The 22,416-nt window shown below is 45.4% G+C and overlaps 1 protein-coding gene across 1 annotated transcript in view; it reads left to right on the forward strand.

The window, feature by feature from the left end:
- myo10l3 (myosin X, like 3) overlaps positions 1–22,416 on the forward strand; it is a 383,661-nt gene that overhangs the window by 225,095 nt on the left and 136,150 nt on the right. The window contains exons 18-20 of the mRNA XM_041201628.1: positions 560–671; positions 1,557–1,637; positions 17,634–17,758. Of these exons, the coding sequence (XP_041057562.1) occupies positions 560–671; positions 1,557–1,637; positions 17,634–17,758 (318 nt within the window). The remainder of the gene's footprint in view (positions 1–559; positions 672–1,556; positions 1,638–17,633; positions 17,759–22,416) is intronic.

The raw sequence follows: 22,416 nt of genomic DNA on the forward strand, positions 1-22,416 counted from the left end.
CTCGCTGTGCTGTCCAGCTGGCTGCTCCACCTGCGGAGGTGGGCAATGCTGAGACAGGCAAGAGATTGGAGGCATTTTCTGAAGGATTTGGACAAACTAAAAATCCTGCCAGTCAGGCCACCATAGGGAAGAGAGGATCAAGCTGTATTGCAGCTGTGAGTGTTGCATCTTAACGGCTCCGTGTTTGGCTGATGAAGAGTTGTCGAAGACTGCAGCATGTTGCCAATGGTCTGGTTCAGATGGGTGGGGAATGGTCTGACATTGGAAAAATTCCATGGTGTCCTCACTCTGCCCCCATGTCGGTCCTTATTTGGGTTAATTGTCTGCCCACTGCATTAATCTCCGAATATGTTCCTGGTCTCGGCTCCAGTCCCACCTCCACAGGATGAGGAAAATTCAGCCATGTCTGAGTCTGTTTTTGTTTCTGGGCAATATTTGAATGCTGTACCTGGGGGAATCTCAGCTCCAAAATGTGTCTATGTGAGAAGAGAAATGTTCTTGTGACATTGAATTCTTCTTGATATTTTTCTGATCAATGTTCTGAATTGTCCTGTTTCAGACTGGACTTTATCTATGATTTGTTTGAGAGAGTTTACAGTCGTAGTAATGGGGATGACACAGTGAAGGTGGGAACACAGAGACGGAAACCGACCGTTAGCTCCCAGTTCCGGGTAAGTGTTCGCTGGACTTGTCCCTGAGCCCTGACCCCACAAACCCTGAACCCCTGATCCCTTGAGCCTTGACTCCCTGACCCTTGACTCCTGAAGCCCTGACCCATGACCACTCAAGCCCAAACCCCACTGACCCCTCAAGCCCTGACACCTCAAACTCTGACCCCTGAGCCCTAACCCCTCATGCTCTCACCTCATGACCTCTTGAACCTTTACCCAACCCACGGGCTTTGGCTAGACTGCAAAAAGTTATGCGCTGATCCCACACATCCTGTCAACCCCCACCTCTCCCCTCTCTGTTCCTGCCTCAGTTGGAGAGTTTGAGACTTACCAGGGTTTAAATTATTGCAGAGCTTTTCCAAAAGCTAATTGCACAATTTGGTACCAAAGGGACTGAGTCTCCAAAACTCCCCAAATGATGCTGAGATCTTGGAGAGTTTGTGCTTTGAATTTACCACTGCAGCACCTCCATCATTCATCCCATGATCACCCAACATTCCCCAGGCCTGTGACTCTGCCCTCCACAGGCCGCTCCCTCTGTTGGACCTGCTCTTTGATGGAGCCACAGTGGGATTGGTGCAGGGGTGAGAGTGGGAGGGGGATTGGGGTGGGTGAGGCAGGAGGAGGGTGGGGATGAGACGGGGAGAGTATTAGAGGATTTGGGGGGTGAAGTGGTGCGTGGGCAAGGGTAAGGGTGTTGGTGATTAAGGGGAGCATGGGTAAGGATATGTGGGTAAGGATAAGGGTGTGAGGGGCTTGGGGTTCATTGGGCAGGGGGAAGGAGGGGATGAGTGTAGGAGGGTAAGGGACGAGTGGGAGAGTGTGAGGATGTTGGAGATTAAGATGATTCTCTTCTCACTGCTGTATTGGTTTGGTTCCCTCCAGGACTCTCTGCACTCACTAATGGCGACACTCAGCTCATCCAACCCCTTCTTCATTCGCTGCATCAAACCCAACAAGCAGAAGGTGAGGTCAATGTTAATCTGTGAAGATCTACAGAGGATTTGGGGGAGTAGGCAAAGTGGGCATTATAGAGGGGGTTTGGGGTCGGCAGGGTTTGGGGGAGGGGGTTCTTGGAGCCTGGGCACTCCCTGGGTTCATATCACTCACAGTGAATCCCAGCCTTGCTCTTTGCTGCCTGCTGATCTCTGTACACTCAGGAAAGGAGATGAGAATTTCTGCTATTTGAGTAGAGTAGTTGGCTGATTCCTGATACTGGTTTAATTCAGTGAGATGCCTGGCAAAGTGATTAAAAAGCTGTAGGTTTATGTCAGGGTTTGATCCTGACCAGCAGTAAACGGCACTAGGTTGGCACGCTGTGATAGGTGGTGCTTTATCAGCCGGTACACTTGGCAGTCTTATATAGTCTGATTGTGCACTGTGCCAGCTTCCTGTGTACCTGCTCCCACATCCGTATGTACAGGATGAACAGGGAAATACAGTAACAAAAGCCAAATACTGCAGATGCTGAAATTCTGAAATAAAAACATTGCAGTGCTGGAGAAAGAGGATGTCCCAGAGGGATCAAGGACAGAATCAATTTGGCTAGAGATAAGAAACAAAAAAGGTGCAATTACATTGCTCGGTGTAGTCTATAGGCCGCCAACTAGTGAGAAGGACGTAGAAGAACAAATCTGCAGGGAAATTACAGAGAGATGCGAGCATTATAGAGTAGCTGTAATGGGGGACTTTAATTACCCAAATGTAGACCAGTGTAAAGGGCAGAGAGGGGCAAAAGTTCCTAGACTGTGTTCAGGAGAATTTTCTACAGCAGTATGTGTCTAATCCAACAAGAAAAGATGCACTGTTGGACCTGGTTCTTGGAAATGAGGTGGGCCAAGTAGATGAAGAGTCAGTGGGGAAACATTTAGGAGATAGTGATCATTGTACGTCTTAGGAGGATAATAGAAAAGGACAATAGGCAATCCAGAGTAAGAATAATTAACTGGTCAAGAGCTAACTTCGATGAGGCAAGAATGGAGCTGGGCCAGGTAGACTGGAACAAAAGATTGGCAGGAAAAACTATAGTTGAACTACCTTCAAAAAGCAACAGCAACCCTTAAGGCTACCTTCAAAAAAGAATTAGTTTGGGCACAGTCAAGGTATATCCCATCGAAAGGGAAAGGTAGGGCAAACAAACCCAGAGCTCCCTGGATGAAAAACGAGATAGAAATTAAGAAGGTAGAGAAAATGCGCTGATGACAGTTGTCAGGTAGAAAATACAATTGAGAACCAAGAGGAATGCAGAAGGTTCAGAGGGGAGGTGAAAAAACATATTAGAGAAGTGAAGAGGAGTTATGAGAAAAGACTGGCAGCCAACATAAAGGGGAATCCTAAAGTCTTCTATAGGCATATAAATAATAAAAGGGTGGTAAAAAGAGTAGAGCCAATTAGGGACCTAAAAAGGAATTTACACATGGATGAAGGGGCCATGGCTGAGGTATGGAATGAATACTTTGCATCCATCTTTACCAAGGAGGTAGATACTACCCAGGCCACGGTGACAGATGAGGAAACTCTGTCGCTAGAAGGGTTCAAAACTGATGAGGAGGAAGTGTTGGTTAGACTGTCGGTAATTAAAGTTGACAAGGCACTGGGACCGGATGAGGTGCACCCAAGGATATTGAAGGAATTGAGAGTAGAAATTGCAGGGGCACTGGCCATAGTCTTTCAGTCTTCCCTAGACTCAGGGCAGGTACCAGAGGACTGGAGAATTGCAAACATTATGCCCTTGTTCAAAAAAAGGTTGTAAGGATAAGCCCAGCAATTACAGACCAGTCAGTTTAACTTCAGTGGTGGGGAAGATTCTAGAAACAATTATTCGGGATAGAATTAGTAGTCACATGGGAAAATATGGATTGATAAGGAAGAGCCAGCATGGATTTCTAAAAGGGAAATCATGTTTAACTAACTTGCTGGAGTTTTTTTGAAGAGTTAACAGAAAAGGTCAATGAGGGTAATTCTGTTGATGTGGTGTACATGGACTTTCAAAAGGCATTTGATACAGTGCCACACAACAGACTTGTGAGATAAGTTATTGCTCATGGAATAAAACGGACAGTAGCAACATGGATACAAAATTGGCTGAAAAATAAGAAGCAGAGCGTAATGGTCAATGGATATTGTTTGGGCTGGAGGAATGTTTGTAGTGGAGTTCCCCAGGAGTCAGTATTGGGACCCTTGCTTATCCTGATACATATTAACGATCTAGATTTTGGTGTGTGGGGAGCAATTTCAAAGTTTACGGATGATATGAAGCTTGGGAGTATTGTGAACTCCGAGGAGGACAGTGTGGAACTTCAAGAGGACATAGACAAGTTGGGTGGAGTGGGCAGGTAGGTGGCAGATGAAGTTCAATGTGGAGAAGTGCGAAGTAATGCATTTTGGTAGGAAGAACATGGACAGGCAATATAAAATAAGGGTGAAATTTTGAAGGGGTGCAGGAGCAGAAAGACTTGGGTGTAAATGTGCATCGATCATTGAAGGTGGCAGGACAGGAGAAGAGAGCAATTAATAAAGCATATGGTATCCTGGGCTTTATTAATAGGGGCATAGAGCTTAAGGAGCTTTTTTTGACTATATATGCTCTGAGTTCCAGGCTGATTTTGTTTTTCTTCTATACTTGTCTGTACATCACCGCTGCTTAAGGAAGTGCAGTCAGAGAAGGAATGGGTGACAACCAGTCAGAAGAAGGGAGGCAGGCAGGTAGTCAGGAAAGCCCCAGACTGCATCTCACGCAAGAACCGTTTTTCTGTGTTGGAAAATGGTGAGGGTGAAGGTTTCTCTGGAGAGTGTAGCTAGGGCCAAGTTCACGGCACTGTGGGTGGCTCAGCTACACAAGGGGGGAGGAGTAAGAGTGCAAGAGCAATAGTGGTAGGAGACTCAATAGTGAGAGGTGCAGACAGGTGCTGTGCGGCCGTAGACGTGACTCCAGGATAGTGTGTTGCCTCCCTGGGGCCAGGGTCAAGGAAGTCACAGAACGGTGACAGGGCATTCTGAATGGGGAGATCGAACAGTCAGTGGTTCACATTGGAGCAATGACATAGGTAGAAAGAGGAATCAGGCCCTGCATCAAGAATTTAGGGAGCTAGGTAGCAGATTGAAAAACAGGACCTCAAAGATTATAATCTCTGGATTACTCCTGGTAGAAACAAAGAAACGTAGAGAATAGGAGCAGAATCAGGCCATTCAGCCCTTCAAGCATGGCTGATCACCCAACTCAATAGCCTGCTCCCGCTTTCTCCCCATACCCTTTGATCCCTTTCGCCCCAAGAGCTATATCTAATTCATTCTTGAAAACATACAATGTTTTGGCCTGAACTACTTTCTGTGGTAATGAATTCCACAGGCTCATCTAAGTCCTAAATGGTCTACCCCATATCCTCAGACTGTGACCCCTGGTTCTGGACTCCCCCACCATCGGGAACATCCTTCCTGCATCTACCCTGTCTAGTCCTGTTAGAATTTTATAGGTTTCTATGAGATCCCCCCTCATTCTTCTGAACTCCAGCGAATATAATCCTAACCGACTCAATCTCTCCTCATATGTCAGTCCCGCCATCCCAGGAATCAGTCGGGTAAACCTGGTGCTGCGTGCTAGTGAGTATAGGAATAGGCAAATAGAGCAGATGAATGCATGACTGAAGAGTTGGTGCAGGAGGGAGGGCTTTAGATTCCTGGATCACAGGGTATGTTTCTGGGGAAAGTGGGACCTGTACAAGTCCGACGGATTGCACCTGAACTGGAACAGGAGCAAGGGGAGGGGTGGCGTTGGCTGGTGCGGCAGTGGGTGCTTAAACTAATTTGGCAGAGGGATATGATACAGAGTGGAGGTACAGTAGGGGGTGATGCACAGATAATTATAGAAGAAAAACCAAGTCTGTCTGAAAGGCAGAGCCTATGTAGTGAAGTCTTTTTATTATTTGTTCATGGGATGTTGGTGTCGCTGGCTAGGCCAGCATTTATTGCCCATCCCCAATTGCCCTTGTTCAGAGGGCATTTAAGAGTCAACCACATTGCTGTGGGTCTGGAGTCACATGTAGGTCAGACCAGGTAAGGACGGCAGATGTCCTTCCCTAATGGACGTTAGTGAACCAGATGGGTTTTTATGACAATCGACAATAGATTCATGGTCATCATTTGACTTTATAAGTTCAGATTTTTATTGGATTCAAATTCTGCCATCTTATGTGGTGGGATTCAAACCCAGGTCCTCAGAGCATTACCCCTGGTTTTCCAGATTACTGGTCCAGTGACAATATCACTGCATCATTGCCTCCCCCAAGGGAGCATTGAAAGGCTGGATGGCATTTATTTTAATACAAGGAGACTTGTGAGTAAGACAGATGAGTTGAGGGTGTTGATTAACACATGGGGATATGATATCATCGCTATCATGGAGACATGGTTGAGGGAGGGGTCGGACTGGCAGCTCAATATTCTGGGGTATAGAATCCTCAGGCTAGACAGGGGTAGGGGTGGGGGGTGGGAGGGGGTAGCGATAGAAGGGCAGATATGTAGGCACATGTCAGAGATATGTAAAGATAATAGGGTAATAATAGGAGGGGATTTCAACTTCCTCAATATCAACTGAGATAGACAAATTGTGAAAGGTTTAGATGGGGCGGAATTCTTAAAATGTATCCAGGAGAGCTTTTTAAGCAAGCACATAGGAAGTTGTACAAGAGAGGGGGCAGTACTGGATCTAATTTTAGGGAATGAAGCCAGGGAAGTGGTAGAAGCACTGGGAGCATTTCGGTGATAGTGACCATAATGTAGGAAGATTTAAGTTAGTTATGGAAAAGGACAAAATGGACCGGAAGTAAAAGTTCTGAATTGGGGGAAGGCCAATTTGAATATGATAAGACAGGATCTGGCCAAAGTGGACTGGGAGCAGCTACTTGTAGGAAAGTCTACATCAGACCAGTGGGAGTCATTCAAAAAGGAAATAGTGAGAGTGTAGGGCCAGCATGTTCCCGTAAAGGTGCAGAGTGGGACCAACAAGACAAGGGAACCCTGGATGTTGAGGAATGCACAGATGGGTTAAGGAAAAAAGGGAAACTTACGGTAGATACTGAGGGCCTAAAACAGCGGAAGCCCTTGAGGGGTGTAGAAAATGCAGGGGGTTACTTAAAAAAGAAATTAGGAGAGCGAAGAGGGGGCATGAGAAAACACTGGCAGACAAAATAAAGGAAAGCCCACAGGTATTCTATAAGTATATTAGGGGCAAGAAGATAACCAGAGAAAGAGTAGGGCCAATTAGGAACCAAAGTGGCGATCTGTGTGTGGAGTCAGAGGATGTAGGTGAGGTTTTAAATGATTAAGTTTCATCTTTATTTACTATAGGGAAGGACGATGTAGGTATAGAAATCAGGGAGGGGACTGTGATGTATTTGAACAAATTAGCATTGAGAGGGAGGAGGTATTAGAGGTTTTAATGGGCTTATAAGTGGATAAATCCCCAGGCTGCAATGTGAGGCAAGGGAGGAGATTGCAGAGGCTCTGACACTAATTTTCAAATCCTCTCTGGCCATAGGAGGGGTACCACAGGACTGGAAGTCAGCGAATGTGGTACCATTATTCAAGAAGGGTAGTAGGGATAAACCAGGTAATTACAGGCCAGTGAATCTAACATCAGTGGTAGGGAAACTATTGGAAAAAAATCTGAGGGACAGGATTAATCTCCACTTGGAGAGGCAAGGATTAATCAAGGATAGTCAGCATGGCTTTGTCAGGGGGCTATCATGCTTAACAAATTTGATTGAATTTTTCGAGGAGGTGATGAGCTGTATAGATGAGGGTAGTGCTGTTGATGTAGTCTACATGGACTTCAGTAAGGTTCTTGATAAGGTCCAGCATGGGAGAATGGTCAAAAAGGTAAGAGCCCATGGGATCTAGGGCAATTTGGCAAATTAGATCCAAAATTGGCTTAGTGGCAGGAGGCAGAGGGTGATGGTTGAAGGTTGTTTTTATGATTGGAAGCCTGTGATGAGTGGTGTAGCGCAGGGTTTGGTGCTGGGCTCCTTTCTGTTTGTAGTGTACATTAATGATCTAGACATGAATATAGGAGGTATGATCAGTAAGTTTTCAGATGAGATGAAAATTGGTGGTGTCGTAAATAGTGAGGAGGAAAGCCTTAGATTACGGAACGATATAGATGGGCTGGTAAGTTGGGCAGAGCAGTAGCAAATGGAATTTAATCCTGAGAAGTGTGAGCTGATGCATTTTGGGAGGACTAATACAGCAAGAGAATACACAATGAATGGTAGGACCCTAGGAATTACAGAGGATCAGAGGACCTTGGTGTACATGTCCATAGATCCCTGAAGGCAGCAGCACAGGTAGATAAGTGGTTAAGAAGGCATATGGAATACTTTCCTTTATTAGCATTGAATAATTGAATGCAAGAGCAGGGAGGTTATGATGGAGCTGTATAAAACACTAGTTAGGCCACAGCTGGAGTACTGTGTGCAGTTCTGGTCACCACACTAGAGGAAGGATGTGATTGGACTGGAGAGGGTGCAGAAGAGATTCACCAGCATGTTGCCTGGGCTGGAGCGTTTCAGCTATGAAGAGAGACTGGATAGGCTGGTGTTGTTTTCCTTAGAGCAGAGAAAGCCGAGGGAGGACCTGATCGAGGTATACAAAATTATGAGGGGCATAGATAGGTTAGCTAGGAAAAAACTTTTCCCCTTAATGGAGTGGTAGTAACCAAGGGCCATAGATTTAAGGTAAGAGGCAGGAGGTTCAGTGGGGATTTGAGGAAAGATTTTTTCACCCAGAGGTGGAAGGTATCCGGAACTCACTACCTGAAAGGGTGGGTGAGGGGGAACCCTCACAACATTTAAGAAGTATTTAGATGAGCACTTGAAACACAATAGCATACAGGGCTACAGGCCAAGTACTGGAAAATGGGATTAGAATAGATAGGGGCATGATGTCCAGCACGGACATGATGGGCTGAAGAGCCTCTTTCTGTGCTGTAAAACTCTATGAATCTATGACTGTCAGTGCAAGCAGGTTATCCTGAATGTATATAAGACACATAAGATACTCTAGCTGGAATATTGTGTACAGTTCTGGGCACCATACTATAGGAAGGATGTGAACACATTGGAGAGAGTGCAGAAGAGGTTTACAAGAATGGTTCCAGGGATGAGAAAATTCAGCTATGAGGATAGATTGGAAAGGTTGGAGCTGTTCTCCTTGGAGAGATGGTGGCTGTGAGGAGATTTGATAGAGATGTTCAAAATCATTAGGGGGCTGGACAGAGTAGACAGGGAGAAGCTGTTTCCACTCATCAAAGGATCAAGAATGAGAGGGTACAGATTTAAAGTGATTTGCAAAAGAAGCAAGTGTGACATGAGAAAATCTTTTTCACACAATGAGTGTTTCAGGTCTGGAATGCGCTGCCTAGATGTGTGATGGAGGCAGGTTTGATCAAGGCATTCAAGAGGACATTAGCTGATTATTTGAATAGAAACAATGTGCTGGGGTACGGGGAAAAGGCAGGGCAATGGCACTAGGTCATAATGCTCATTTGGAGAGCTGGTGCAGTCACCATGGGCTGAATGGCCTCCTTCTGTGCCGTTAAAATTTTGTGATTCTGTGAAAACAGAAAATGCTGGAAATATTCATCGACTTGAAAATCTCGGAAATTCGAAGTACCATCCTGAATCTGGTGTTTCTCATTTACGCGGGGGCGGGACTGGAGTCAATCTGGGGTTCACACATGCGCAGTTTGCAGAGGCATGTTGCCATTTAAATCATCACTGTCTCCACTGAAGTGAGATTTTAGTTGGCCAGCAGTGTGAAACCCAGAGTTTGCAGATTAGACCAGGTAAGAGGAGGTGTGAACTTGGTGGATTTGTTTGAATAGCTAGGGTACCCCTTTGGACGAGGTCCAGGGACAGGTAGAGGAAAGGCACCTTTTGGGGTTATTAAAAGTGAAAATGATTATGCACTTTTAACACAATCTCATTAGAACTGTCATGTTGTCATAGAACTGGCAAAGAGCTGTCCAGCTGTCAATGAACTGTCAAAGAACTGGCCAGCTGTCACGGAACTTTCAAAGCTGTCAAGAAACTGACAGAGCTGTGAAGGAACTGTCAAAGTTGTCAAAAAACATATAAACATACATACAAACATATGAATTAGGAGCAGCAGTAGGCCACTTAGCCTCTTGAGCCTGCTCCGCAATACAATATGATCATGGCTGATCTGATTGTAAGCCTAACTCTGCATTCCGCCTACCCCCATGCATTAAAAATATTCAAAGACCCAGCTTTCCTGCCCTTTAAAGAAGAGAGTTCTCAAGACTCACAACCATCTGAGAGAAAATATTTCTCCTCCTCTCTGTCTTAAATGGGCAACCCTTTATTTTTAAACAGTGACTGCTAGTTCTAGATTCTCCCACCAGAGAAAGCATCCTTTCCAAATCCACCCTATCAAGGCCCCTCAGGATCGTGTATGTTTCAATCAAATTGCCTCTTGCTCCTCTAAATTCCAGTGGATACAAGCCTAGCCAGTCCAACCTTTCCTCATAAGACAACCCAACCAATCCAGGTATTGGAGTCTAGTAAACCTTCTCTGAACTGCTTCCAATACATTTACATGCCTCCTTAAATAAAGAGACCAATACTATACACAGTACTCAGATGTGGTCTCACCAATGCCCTGGAGGACTGAAGCATAACTTCCCTACTTTTGTAATCAATTCCCCTTAAATAAATGATAACGTTCTATTAGCTTTCATAAATGTTGCTGTACCTGTGGACTAACCTTTTGCGATTCATGCACTAGGACACCGAGACCCCTCTGCACCTCAGAGCTCTGCAATCTCTCACCATAATATACTTCATTTTTTATTCTTCCTGTTAAAATAGACAATTTCACATTTGCCCACATTATACTCCATTTGCCAGATCTTTGCCCACTCCCTTAACCTATCTATATCTTTTTGTAGCCTCTTTATGTTCTCTTCACAATTTACTTTTCTACCGATCTTTGTGTCATCAGCAAATTTAGCAACCATGCCATCTGTCCGTTCATCCAAGTCATTATCAGTCAGGGTAGTGTCCTTGCCCCAACCATCTTCAGCTGCTTCATCAATGACCCTCCTTTCATCATAAGGTCAGAAGTGGGGATTTCACTAATGATTGCACAATGTTTAGCACCATTTGCGACTCCTCAGATACTGATGCAGTCTATGTCCAAATGCAGCAAGACCTAGACAATATCCAGGCTTGGGCTGACAAGTGGCAAGTAACATTCGTGCCACACAAGTGCCAGGCAATGACCATCTCCAACAAAGGAGAATGTAACCATGGCCACTTGATGTTCAATGGCATTACCATCACTGAATCTCCCACTATCAACATCCTGGGGGTTACCATTGACCAGAAACTGAACTGAATTTGCCATATAAACACTGTGGCTACAAGAGGAGTTCAGAGGCTAGGTATCGTGCGATGAGTAACCCACCTCCTGACTCCCCAAAGCCTGTCCACTATCTACAAGGCACAAGTCAGTAATGTGATGGAATATTCCCCACTTCCCTGGATGAGTGCATCTCCCACAACTCTCAAGAAGCTTGACACAGTCCAAGACAAAGCAGTTCGCTTGATTGGCACCACATCCACAAACATTCACTACCTCCACCACCAACACACAGTAGCAGCAGTGTGCACCATCTACAAGGTGTACTGCAGTAATTCACCAAGGCTCCTTTGCCAGCACCTTCCAAACCCACGACCACTACCATCTAGAAGGACAAGGGTAGCAGATAGATGGGAACACCAGCATCTGAATAAAAGCAAAAAACTGCGGATGCTGGAAATCCAAAACAAAAACAAAAATACTTGGAAAAACTCAGCAGGTCTGGCAGCATCTGCGGAGAGGAGCACAGTTAACGTTTCAAGTCCGTATGACTCTTCATCAGAACTGAGTAAAAATAGAAAAGAGGTGAAATATAAGCTGGTTTAAGGGGGCGGGGAGGGTGGAGCTGGATAGCAGGCCAGTGGAGATAACCAAAAGATGTCACAGACAAAAGGACAAAGAGGTGTTGAAGGTGGTGATATTATCTAAGGAATGTGCTAATTAAGGTAGAAAGCAGGACGAGCAAGATACAGATAGCCCTAGTGGGGGTGGGGTGGGATGAAGGAATCGAAAAAGGGTAAAAGGTAGAGATAAAACAATGGATGGAAATACATTTAAAAATAATGGAAATTGGTGCGAAAAGAAAAATCTATATAAATTATTGGAAAAAATTTTTTAAAAATGGGGGGAATCGGGAAGGGGGTTGGGGATGGAGGATAGAGTTCATGATCTAAAATTGTTGAACTCAATATTCAGTCCGGAGGGCTGTAAAGTGCCTAGTCGGAAGATGAGGTGATGTTCCTCCAGTTTGCGTTGAGCTTCACTGGAACAATGCAGCAAACCAAGGACGGACATGTGGACATGAGAGCAGGGTGGAGTGCTGAAATGGCAAGCAACAGGGAGGTCTGGGTCTTGCTTGTGGACCGGTTCTGCAAACCGGTCACCCAGTCTGCGTTTGGTCTCTCCAATGTAGAGGAAACCACATTGGGAGCAACAAATGCAGTAGACTAAATTGAGGGAAGTGCAAGTGAAATGCTGCTTCACTTGAAAGGAGTGTATGGGCCCTTGGACGGTGAGGAGAGGGGAAGTAAAGGGGCAGGTGTTGCACCTTCTGTGGTTGCATGGGAAGGTACCGTGGGAGGGGGCTGAGTTGTAGGGGGTGATGAAGGAGTGGACCAGGGTGTCTGAAAGTTCCCCTCCAAGTCACTCACCACCCTGACTTGGAAATTTATCGCTGTTCCTTCACTGTTACTGGGTCAAAACCCAGAGCTCCCTCCCTAACAGCACTGTGAGTGTGCCTACACTGCATGGACTGCAACAGTTCAAGAAAGCAGCTCACCATCACCTTCTCAAGGGCAATCAGAGATGGGCAATAAATACTGGCCCAGTCAGCGAAGCCCACATCCCGTGAATGAATATAAAAATATATAAATTGTAAAAAGTTGAGGCCCCAGCGCTGATCCCTGTGGCACACCACTCATTACATCCTGCCAACCAGAAAAAGACCCATTTATGCCCACTCTCTGTTTCCTGTTAGCTAGCCAATCTTCTATCTATGCCCAAAAAAACAGAAAATGCTGGAAAAACTCAGCAGGTCTGGCAGCATCGGCGGAGAAGAGCAAAGTTGATGTTTCGAGTCCTCATGACCCTTCAACAGAACTAAGTAGAAATAGGAAAGGAGTGAAATATAAGGTGGTTCACCCCTTTTCTATTTCTGCTTAGTTCTGTTGAAGGGTCATGAGGACTCGAAATGTTAACTTTGTTCTTCTCCGCCGATGCTGCCAGACCTGCTGAGTTTTTCCAGGTATTTCTGTTTTTGTTTTGGATTTCCAGCATCTGCAGTTTTTTGTTTTTATGAACAAGTGACAGATGGCCCTAGTGAGGGTGGGGTGGTGGGAGGGGATGGTGGTGGGAAAAAAGATTGAAAATAGGATAAAAACTAGGGATAAAACAATAAATAAAAATGAAAATAATAAAATTCAAATTAAGTGGATAAAAAATTAAAATTAAAAAAATAAAAATTTAAAAATGAAACTGAATATTGTAAAAAGAGGATAAAAAGGCGGTGAGGATGGAAGAGAAAGTTCATGGTCTAAAGTTGTTGAACTCAATGTTAAGTCCGGAAGGCTGTAAAGTGCCTAGTCGGAAGATGAGGTGCTGTTCCTCCAGTTTGCGTTGGGCTTCACTGGAACATTGCAGCAGGCCAAGGATGGACATGTGGGCATGAGAGCAGGGTGGGCTGTTGAAATGGCAAGAGACAGGGAGGTCTGGGTCTTGCTTGCGGACAGACCAAAGGTGTTCCGCAAAGCGGTCACCCAGTGTGCGTTTGGTCTCTCCAAGAGGAGATTGCATTGGGAGCAGCGAATGCAGTAGGCCAAATTAAAGGTCAAGTGAAGCACTGCTTCACCTGAAAGGAGTGTTTGGGCCTTTGGAGTGTGAGGAGGGGGGAAACAAAGGAGCAGGTGTTGCATTTTCTGCGATTGCATGGGAAGGTGCTATGGGAGGGAGATGAGGCAACTATGTCTTCCTTCTTCCTTAACCAAGGTTTCCCACCCAATGTGGTTGACAGGGCCTCAACAGTGTCCGACCTATCTCCTGTGTCTCTGCCCTCACACCTTCCTCTCCCTCCCGGAACCATGAAAGGGTCCCCCTTGTCCTCACTTTTCACCCACCAGTCTCCGCATTCAAAGGATCATCCTCAGCCATTTCGGCCAACTCCAGCATGATGCCACCACCAAACACATCTTCCCCTCAGCTCATTCCCCCCCCCACCCCCATCAGCATTCCACAAGGACTGGTCCCTCCGGGACACACTGGTCCACTCCTCAATCACCCCCAACACCTCACCTCCCTCCCATGGATGTTAAACTAACTGGCCTATCGTCTCCTGCTTTCTGTCTCCTTCCCTTTTTGAATAAAGGAGTTATATTCACTATTTTCCAATCTAATGGAACCTTCCATGAATCTAGAGAATTTTGGAAAATTAAAACCAGTGCATCAACTATCTCACTAGCCACTTCTTTTAAAACCCTAGGATGAAGTCCATCAGGACCTGGGTTATTGTCAGCCCACAGCTCCAACAATGTTTTTTATTCATTCATGGATGTGGGTGTTGCTGGCTAGGCCAGCATTTATTGCCCATCCTGAATTTGATCAATTTCACTCCCCCGGTGATTGTAATTTTCCTGAGTTCCTCCCTCCCTTCCATTTCCTGATGTACAACTATTTCTGGGATCTTACTTGTATCCTCTATAGTGAAGATTGATGCAAAATACCTGTTCAATTCATCTGCCATCTCCTTATTTTCCATTATTAATTCCCCAGACCATCTTTCTATAGGACCGATGCTCGCTTTGTAACTTGTCTTTTTTAAATATCTATAGAAACTCTTATTATCTGTTTTCACATTTCCAGCTAGCTTTCTCTCGTACTCAAAATTTTCTCTCCTTTTTCTGTTTTTTTTGTATTCTGTCCAATCTTCTGACATGCCAATGCACCCGGCAGCTTCCATACTCAATCCAGGGGTGGTGGGCCCAGCTTCTAAACCATCTTTCCCCCAAGCTTGAAAATCCAAACCACAGGCAGCCAGTTTTAAAGGTTGGGTTTGTAGAGCTGGGAATTCTCCTGTCTCTGCACAGCCAAACTAAGAGTGAAAATCTGCGCCTCTATTCTTTCTCAACAGATGCTGCCAGAACTGCTGAGTATTTCCAGCATTTTCTGTTCTTACACAAACATGGATAAAAGCAAAACACTGCAGGTGCTGGAGATCTGAAATAAAAACAGTAAGTGCTGGAAAAACTCAGCAGGTCTGGCAGCGTCTGTGGAGAGAGAAACAGAGTCAACATTTCGAGTCCAATCTGACAATTCTGCAGAACTGAAGAGAGGTAGAAATATGATGGGTTTAATAGTGTTGAGAAAGCAGTGGGTGGGGAGAGGGGGTGGTGGTGCCAGGGGGTGCTGGGTGGGAGGGGCAGGTGAAGCAAAAGAGAAGGTCAGGGATAGGTCAGAGGGTGCGGGAGATTAAATGAAAAATATCTCACGGAACCAAGGCAAAGGGAGTGCGAATGATAGTATTAAAGACACAAAGGATTGGTCCAGAGTAGGTGTGAATAGCAGAATAATGGTTGGCGCTGTTTGAAAGCAAAATAGTAGAATGTGTTAATAGCAGAATAAAAGTTAGTGCTGTCTGAAAGCAAAAACATGAGAGCAAAATTACAGAAAGGCACTTGAGGAAAATAAAACTCAAAATGGAGAACAGAGTTCATGGTCTGAAGTTGTTGAACTCAATGTTGAGTTGAGAAGGCTGTAAAGTGCCTAACTGGAAGATGAGGTTCTGTTCCTCCAACTTGTGTTGGGCTTCACTGAAACATTGTGGCAGGCCAAGGACAGAAACGTGGACATGAGAGTAGGATGGTGAATTAAAATGGCAAGTGGTCAGAAGATTGGGGTCGTGCTTGAGAACTGAGTGAAGGTGTTCTGGAAAGTGGTCGCCCAGTCTGTGTTTAGTCTCCCCGATGTAGAGGAGACCGTATTGGGTGCGGCAGTAGACTTAATTGAAAGAAGTACAAGTGAAGCACTGCTTTACCTGGAAGGAATGTTTGGGCCCTTGGATGGTAAAGAGGGAGGAGGTAAAAGGGCAGGTGTTACACCTCCTGCGATTGCATGGGGAGGGGATGAGGTGATGGGGTGATACAGGAGTGGGCCAGGTATTCGCAGAGAGAACAATCCCATCAAAATGGGAAGGGAAGGAAAGATGTAACAGGGAGTCATGCTATTGGGGAGATATGCTAATGTGATATACACTAACGGGAGATACACCAACGGGGCGGTATGCTACCGGGGAGATACAACACTGAGGAGATATGCTAACAGGGAGAAATGCTAATGGGAGATAAGCTAACTGGGAGATACACTAAAAGGAGATACACTAATGGGGAGATACACCAATGGGGAGATACAATAACAGGGAGATACACCAATGGGGAGATACCCTAATCGGGATATACACTACTGGGGAGACATACCAATGAGCATATGGACTCTTGGAGAGATACACTAATGGGGAGATACGCTAATGGGGAGACACACCAATGGGGAGATACACTGATGGGGAGATACATTACAGGGGTGATATACTACCGGGGAGATATGCTAATAGGGAGATACGAGACTGGGGAGATAAACTAACAGGGAGATACACTACCGGGGAGATACACTAACAGGGAGATACACTAATGGGAGATACACTAATGGGGAAACATACCAATCAAGAGATACACTGATGGGGAGATACGCCAACGGGGAGATACACCAACGGGGAGATATACTGATGGGGAGATATGCTACCAAGTGATACGCCAATGGAGAGGTATACTAATGGGGAGATATGCTAATGGGGAGACACACCAATGGGGAGACGCACCAATGGGGAGACGCACCAATGGGGAGACGCACCAATGAGGAGACATACCAATGGGGAGACACACCAATGGGGAGACACACCAATGGGGAGACACACCAATGGGGAGATACACTAATGGGGAGATATGCTAACGGGGAGAAACACTAACAGGGTGGTGCATTAACAGGAAGATACACTAGTGGAGAGATACGCCACCGGGGAGTTACACTAATGGGGAGATACACCATCGGAGAGATACACTAACGGGGAGATATGCTAACCAGGGAGATATGCTAACCGGGGAGATACGCTAACAGGGAGATACGCTAACAGGGAGATACGCTAACAGGGAGATACATTACCAGGGAGATACACTAATGGGGAGATACACTAATGGGGAGATACACTAACAGGGAGATACATTAACAAGAAGATACACTAGCAGGGAGATACGCTACCGAGGAAATACACTAACGGGGAGATACGCTATCGGGGGCATACACTAACGAAGAGATATGCTACCGGGGAGATACACCAACAGGAAGATACACTAATGGGAGATACACTAACGGGGAGATACACCAATAGGGAGATACACCAGTAGAGAGATACACTAACGCGGAGATACACTAATAGGGGGATACTTAAACAAGATGATTCAGTGTTTTTCTGGACTTTCTATTCTGCCTCTCTATGAGAAAGAATAAGTTCACTTCCTTGCAGAATTTGTATATTTGGTATTCACAGGACTGGTTGCTGTTACTGGTGTTAATGTCTCTGTTGCTTGTTTGTTGAGTGTTTTGAGGTCAGGTGTGTTCAAGAATTCGGACTGTTTTCAACGATGAAGCTGATGTCTCCAAGTGTTTTGGGATCCAACTCGCTTTTAGCCTCCAGTTTTGGGAGAGGAGGAGGAGAAAATTGGGAAGAAATTAATGAGGAGATTAATCTTTTTTTGGAATTCCCAGATGCCAGAGCAGTTTGATGAGGGGGTGGTTCGAAACCAGCTGCGTTACTCTGGAATGCTGGAAATGGTAAAAATTCGACGGGCAGGATTCCCAGTCCGACGGCCATTCCAGGAATTTTATCTCAGGTGGGATTTTGATGCTTTCATGTCTTGTGAACTCATTTTAACAACATTTTAAATGACTTACATTATATCTGCAAGTTCTCTATCAAAGAGCAGGCAGTAGGAGGCATTTGGAGACAATTCAATAAGGGTTTGATGGCTATAGGGAGGGATGTGGGGAATGGGGCAAAGTCACAGGAGAAAGAAATTGGCAACATTTTGATCAAGTGACAGGAGGATCAGTAATCAGAGGGAAACGTGTTTAAGATATTGGAAAGGAGCAGAGGAGTGTCTTTACACAGCGAGTTCTGATCTGGAAAGTGCTGCCAGAAAGGGCGTTGGAAGCCAGTTCAATAGGAACGTTCCAATGGGGATTGTATAAGTATTGATATAAACCAGCAGTTACTGGCTCAGGACCTCCTATACTTCCATCCCATATTATAGACTCTGAAATTTTATCAGTGATTAAGTCTCCCGTAGGAGTCAGGAAAATTGGAAAGACCCTCTAGAATCTCTAGGACCACCTTGTGTACCAACTGAACAGAAACTGACCTGTGCCTTTCTGGCATATCCTACCTCCCATTATTCTGAAGTGGGACTATGTAACCCTGTATTACTCTGTATCCATCTGTATCCCTCTGCGACCCTCTAGATCCCTCTGTATCCTTCCATATCCATATGTATCCCTCTGTATCCTTCTGTATTCCTCTGTATTCCTGTATATCCCTCTAGATCCCTCTGTATCCTTCTATATCCCTCTTTAACCCTCTGCATCCCTTTGTATCCTTCTGTAGCCTTCTGTATCCCCTGAGATCCCTCTGTATCCTCCTGTATTCCTCTGTATCCCTCTGCATCCCCACGTATCCCTCTACATCCCTCTGTATCCTTCTACATTCCTTTATATCCTTCTGCATCCCTCTATATCCCTCTGCACCCCTCTTTATCCCTCTGTATCCCTCTGCATTACTCTGGATCCCTCTGCACCATTCTGTATCCCTCAGCATCCCTCTATATTCCTCTGTATCCCTCTGCATCCCTCTTTATCCCTCTGCATCACTCTGTATCCCTCTATATCCTTCTATATTCCTCTGTATCCCCCTGCGCCCCTCTGTATTCTTCTGTATCCCTCTGCATCCCTCTATATTCCTCTGTATCCCTCTGCGCCCCTCTATATCCCTCTGTATTCCTCTGTATCCCTCTGCGTCCCTCTATATTCCTCTGTGTCCCTCTGTATCCCTCTGCATCCTTCTGTATCCCTCTGCATCCTTTTGTATCCCTCTGCATCCCTCTATATTCCTCTGTATCCCTCTGCGCCCCTCTATATCCCTCTGTATTCCTCTGTATCCCTCTGCGTCCCTCTATATTCCTCTGTGTCCCTCTGTATCCCTCTGCATCCTTTTGTATCCCTCTGCATCCCTCTGTATCCTTCTGTATTCCTCTGCATCCCTCTTCATCCCTCTGCATTCATCTTTATTCCTCTGCACCCCTCTGTATCCCTCAGCACCACTCTGTATCCCTCTGCATCCCTACGTATTCTTCTATATTCCTCTTTATCCCTCTGCATCCCTCTATATTCCTCTGCATCACTCTGTATCCCTCTGCATCCCTTTGTATCTTTCTGTATTCTTCTGTATTCCTCTTTATCCCTTGAGATCCCTCTGCATCCTTCTGTATTCCTATGTATCTCTCTGCATCCCTCTGGATCCCGCTGCATCCCTCTGCGTCCCTCTATGTTCTACTGTATTCCTCTGTATCCCTCTGCATCCCTCTGTATCTTTCTATATCCCTCTATATCCCTCCACGCCCTCTATATCCCTCTGTATCCTTCTGTATTCCTCGAGATCCCTCTGTATCCTTCTGTGTTCCCCTGTATCCCTCTGCATCAATCCATATCACTCTGTATCCCTCTATATTCCTCAGTATTCCTCTGTACCCCTCTGCATCCCTCCTTATCCCTCTGCAGACTTCTGTATCCCTTTGCATCCCTTTGTATCCCTCTACATTCCTTTGTATCCCTCTACATCCCTCTAATTTCCCCTGTATCCCTCTGCAAACTTGTATCCCTCTGCATCCCTCTATATTCCTCTGTATCCCTTTGCATTCCTCTTTATCCCTCTGCATTCATCTTTATTCCTCTGCACCCCTCTGTATCCCTCTGCATCACCCTGTATCCCTCTGTATCCCACTGTATCCTTCTGTATCCCTCTGTATTCCTCTGTATCCCTCTAGATCCCTCTGCATCCCTCTTTATCCCTATGCATCCCTCTGTAACCCTCTACATCAATCCATATCCCTCTGTATCACTTTGCATCCTCTGTAACCTTCTGTATTCTTCTGCATCACTCTGCATCCCTCTGTATCCCTCTTTATCACTCTGTATCCCTCTGTATTCTTCTGTATCCCTCTAAGAACATTACATAAGAAATAGGAATAGGAGTAGACCATTCGGCACCTTGACCCGGCTCCGCCATTCAATAAGATCATGGCTGATCATCTTGTGTTTCAATTTCCACATTCCCATCTACCCCTGATAACCTTTGATTCCCTTGCCTAATGAGAATCTATCTACCTCTGACTTAAAAATATTCAATAACCCCGCCTCCACTGACTTCTGAGGCCGAGAATTCCAAAGTCACACAACCCTCTGAGAGAAAAAATTTCTCTTCATCCCCATCCTAAAAGGGCAACACCTAATTTTAAAACAGTGCCCCCTAGTTCTGGACTCACCCACAAGAGGAAACATCCTTTTGATGTCCATCTTATCAAAGCCATTCAGGATTTTATATACTTCAATCAAATCACCCCTCACTCTTCTAAACTCCAGTGGAAACAAGCCCAGTCTGTCCAACCTTTCCTCATAAGACAACCCAATCATTCCAGGTATCAATCTAGTAAACCTCCTCTGAACCGTCTCCAATACATTTACATTCTTCCTTAAATAAGGAGACCAGAACTGCTCACAGTATCCGAGGTGCGGTCTCACCAATGACCTGTATAACTGAAACATAACATCCTTACTTTTATATTCAATCCCTCTCATAATAAAGGATAGTATTCCATTAGCCTTCTTAATTACTGTACCTGCATACTAACTTTTTGTGACTCATGTATGAGAACACCTAGATCCCTCTGCACCTCAGAATTATGCAGCCATTCTCCCTTTAAGTAATACACTGTTGTTGCTGTTTTGCAGTGCATTTTGTAGATTGCACACACACTTCTGCTACTGTGCGTCAGTGGTCAAGGGAGTGAATGTTTGTAGATGTGGTGCCAATCAATCGAACTACTTTGTCCTGGATGGTGCCAAGCTTCTTGAGCATTGTAGGAGCTGCACTCATCCAAGGAAGTGGGGAATACTCTATCACACTCCTGACTTGTGCCTTCTAGATGCTGGACAGGCTTCGGGGAGTCAGGAGGTGTGTTACTCGCCGCAGGAGTTCTAGCCTCTGACCTGCTTTTGTAGCCACAGTATTTATATGGCTAATCCAGTTCAGTTTCTGGTCGATGGTAAAGCCCAGGATGTTGATAATGGGGGGTTCAGTGATTGTTCATTAAGTGCTACTTTGTCCCATTAGTTCCATCCAATCTCTCACCTCCCTTTCCTTTCCAAAGTCCTGAACCATGTTGTCATCTCCCAAATCCTTTTCCATCTTTCCCAGAACTCCATGTTTGAATCCCTCCAATCAGGTCTCTGCCCCTGTCACAGCACTGAAACAGCTCAAATCAAAGTCACCAGTGACATCCTCAGTGACTGTGACAAAGGTAAACTTTCCCTCCTTGTCCCTCTCGACCTGTCTGCAGCCTCTGACACGGTTTGACCACACCATCCTCCTCCAACACCTCTCCACTGTTGTCCAGCTGGGTGGGGCTGCCCTCACCTGCTTCCATTCTTATCGATCTAATCATATCCAGAGGAACAATTGCAACCCCATTACCCCTGGTGTCTCTTGAGGGTCCATTCTTGCCCTCCTCCTATTTCTCATCTACATGCTGCACCCTGGCAACATCATCTGAAAGCACAGCGATAGTTTTCACACATACGCTAATGACACCGAGTTTGACCTGAACTTCACCTCTCTCCATCAACCCCCATCTCTAAATTCTCAGACTGCTGATCTGACATCCTGATGAGCAGTAATTTCCTGAAGCCATTGTATTTAGCTGCCACAAACTCCGTTCCCTAACTACCGACTCCATCCCTCTCGCTGGCAACAGCCTGAGACAATCTGTTCTCAAGGCCAGGATTTTACCTTCCCACTGCAGTGTCTCTCCCCGGCAGATGCAGTGAGCCATTCAAATCTCCATTTAGTTCAATGGGACTGTAATATCCTGCCAGGCGGGAGGGGCCATAAAATCCTGGCCTCGGTGTCACTTTTAATCCTGAGATGAACCTCTGATCACATAACCATGCCATCAATAAGACTGCCTACTTTCACCTCCACAATATCGCCTGATTTTGCCCTGTCTCAGCTCATGTAGTTGACATCAAGATCCAATGGTCACCAAATTGAGGAAGGGAAGAGTCCTGGCCAATACTTATCCTGCACACAACCTTTCTAAAGCAGATTATCTGATCATTATCACTTTGATGTATATGAGATCTTGCTATGTGCAAATTGACTCCTGCATTTCCTACGTATATGTTAGTATATATAATATATGTATAATATATATATTATCTA

The sequence above is a fragment of the Carcharodon carcharias genome, chromosome 12 (genome assembly GCF_017639515.1).
Source record: "Carcharodon carcharias isolate sCarCar2 chromosome 12, sCarCar2.pri, whole genome shotgun sequence".
Classification (NCBI taxonomy): domain Eukaryota; kingdom Metazoa; phylum Chordata; class Chondrichthyes; order Lamniformes; family Lamnidae; genus Carcharodon; species Carcharodon carcharias.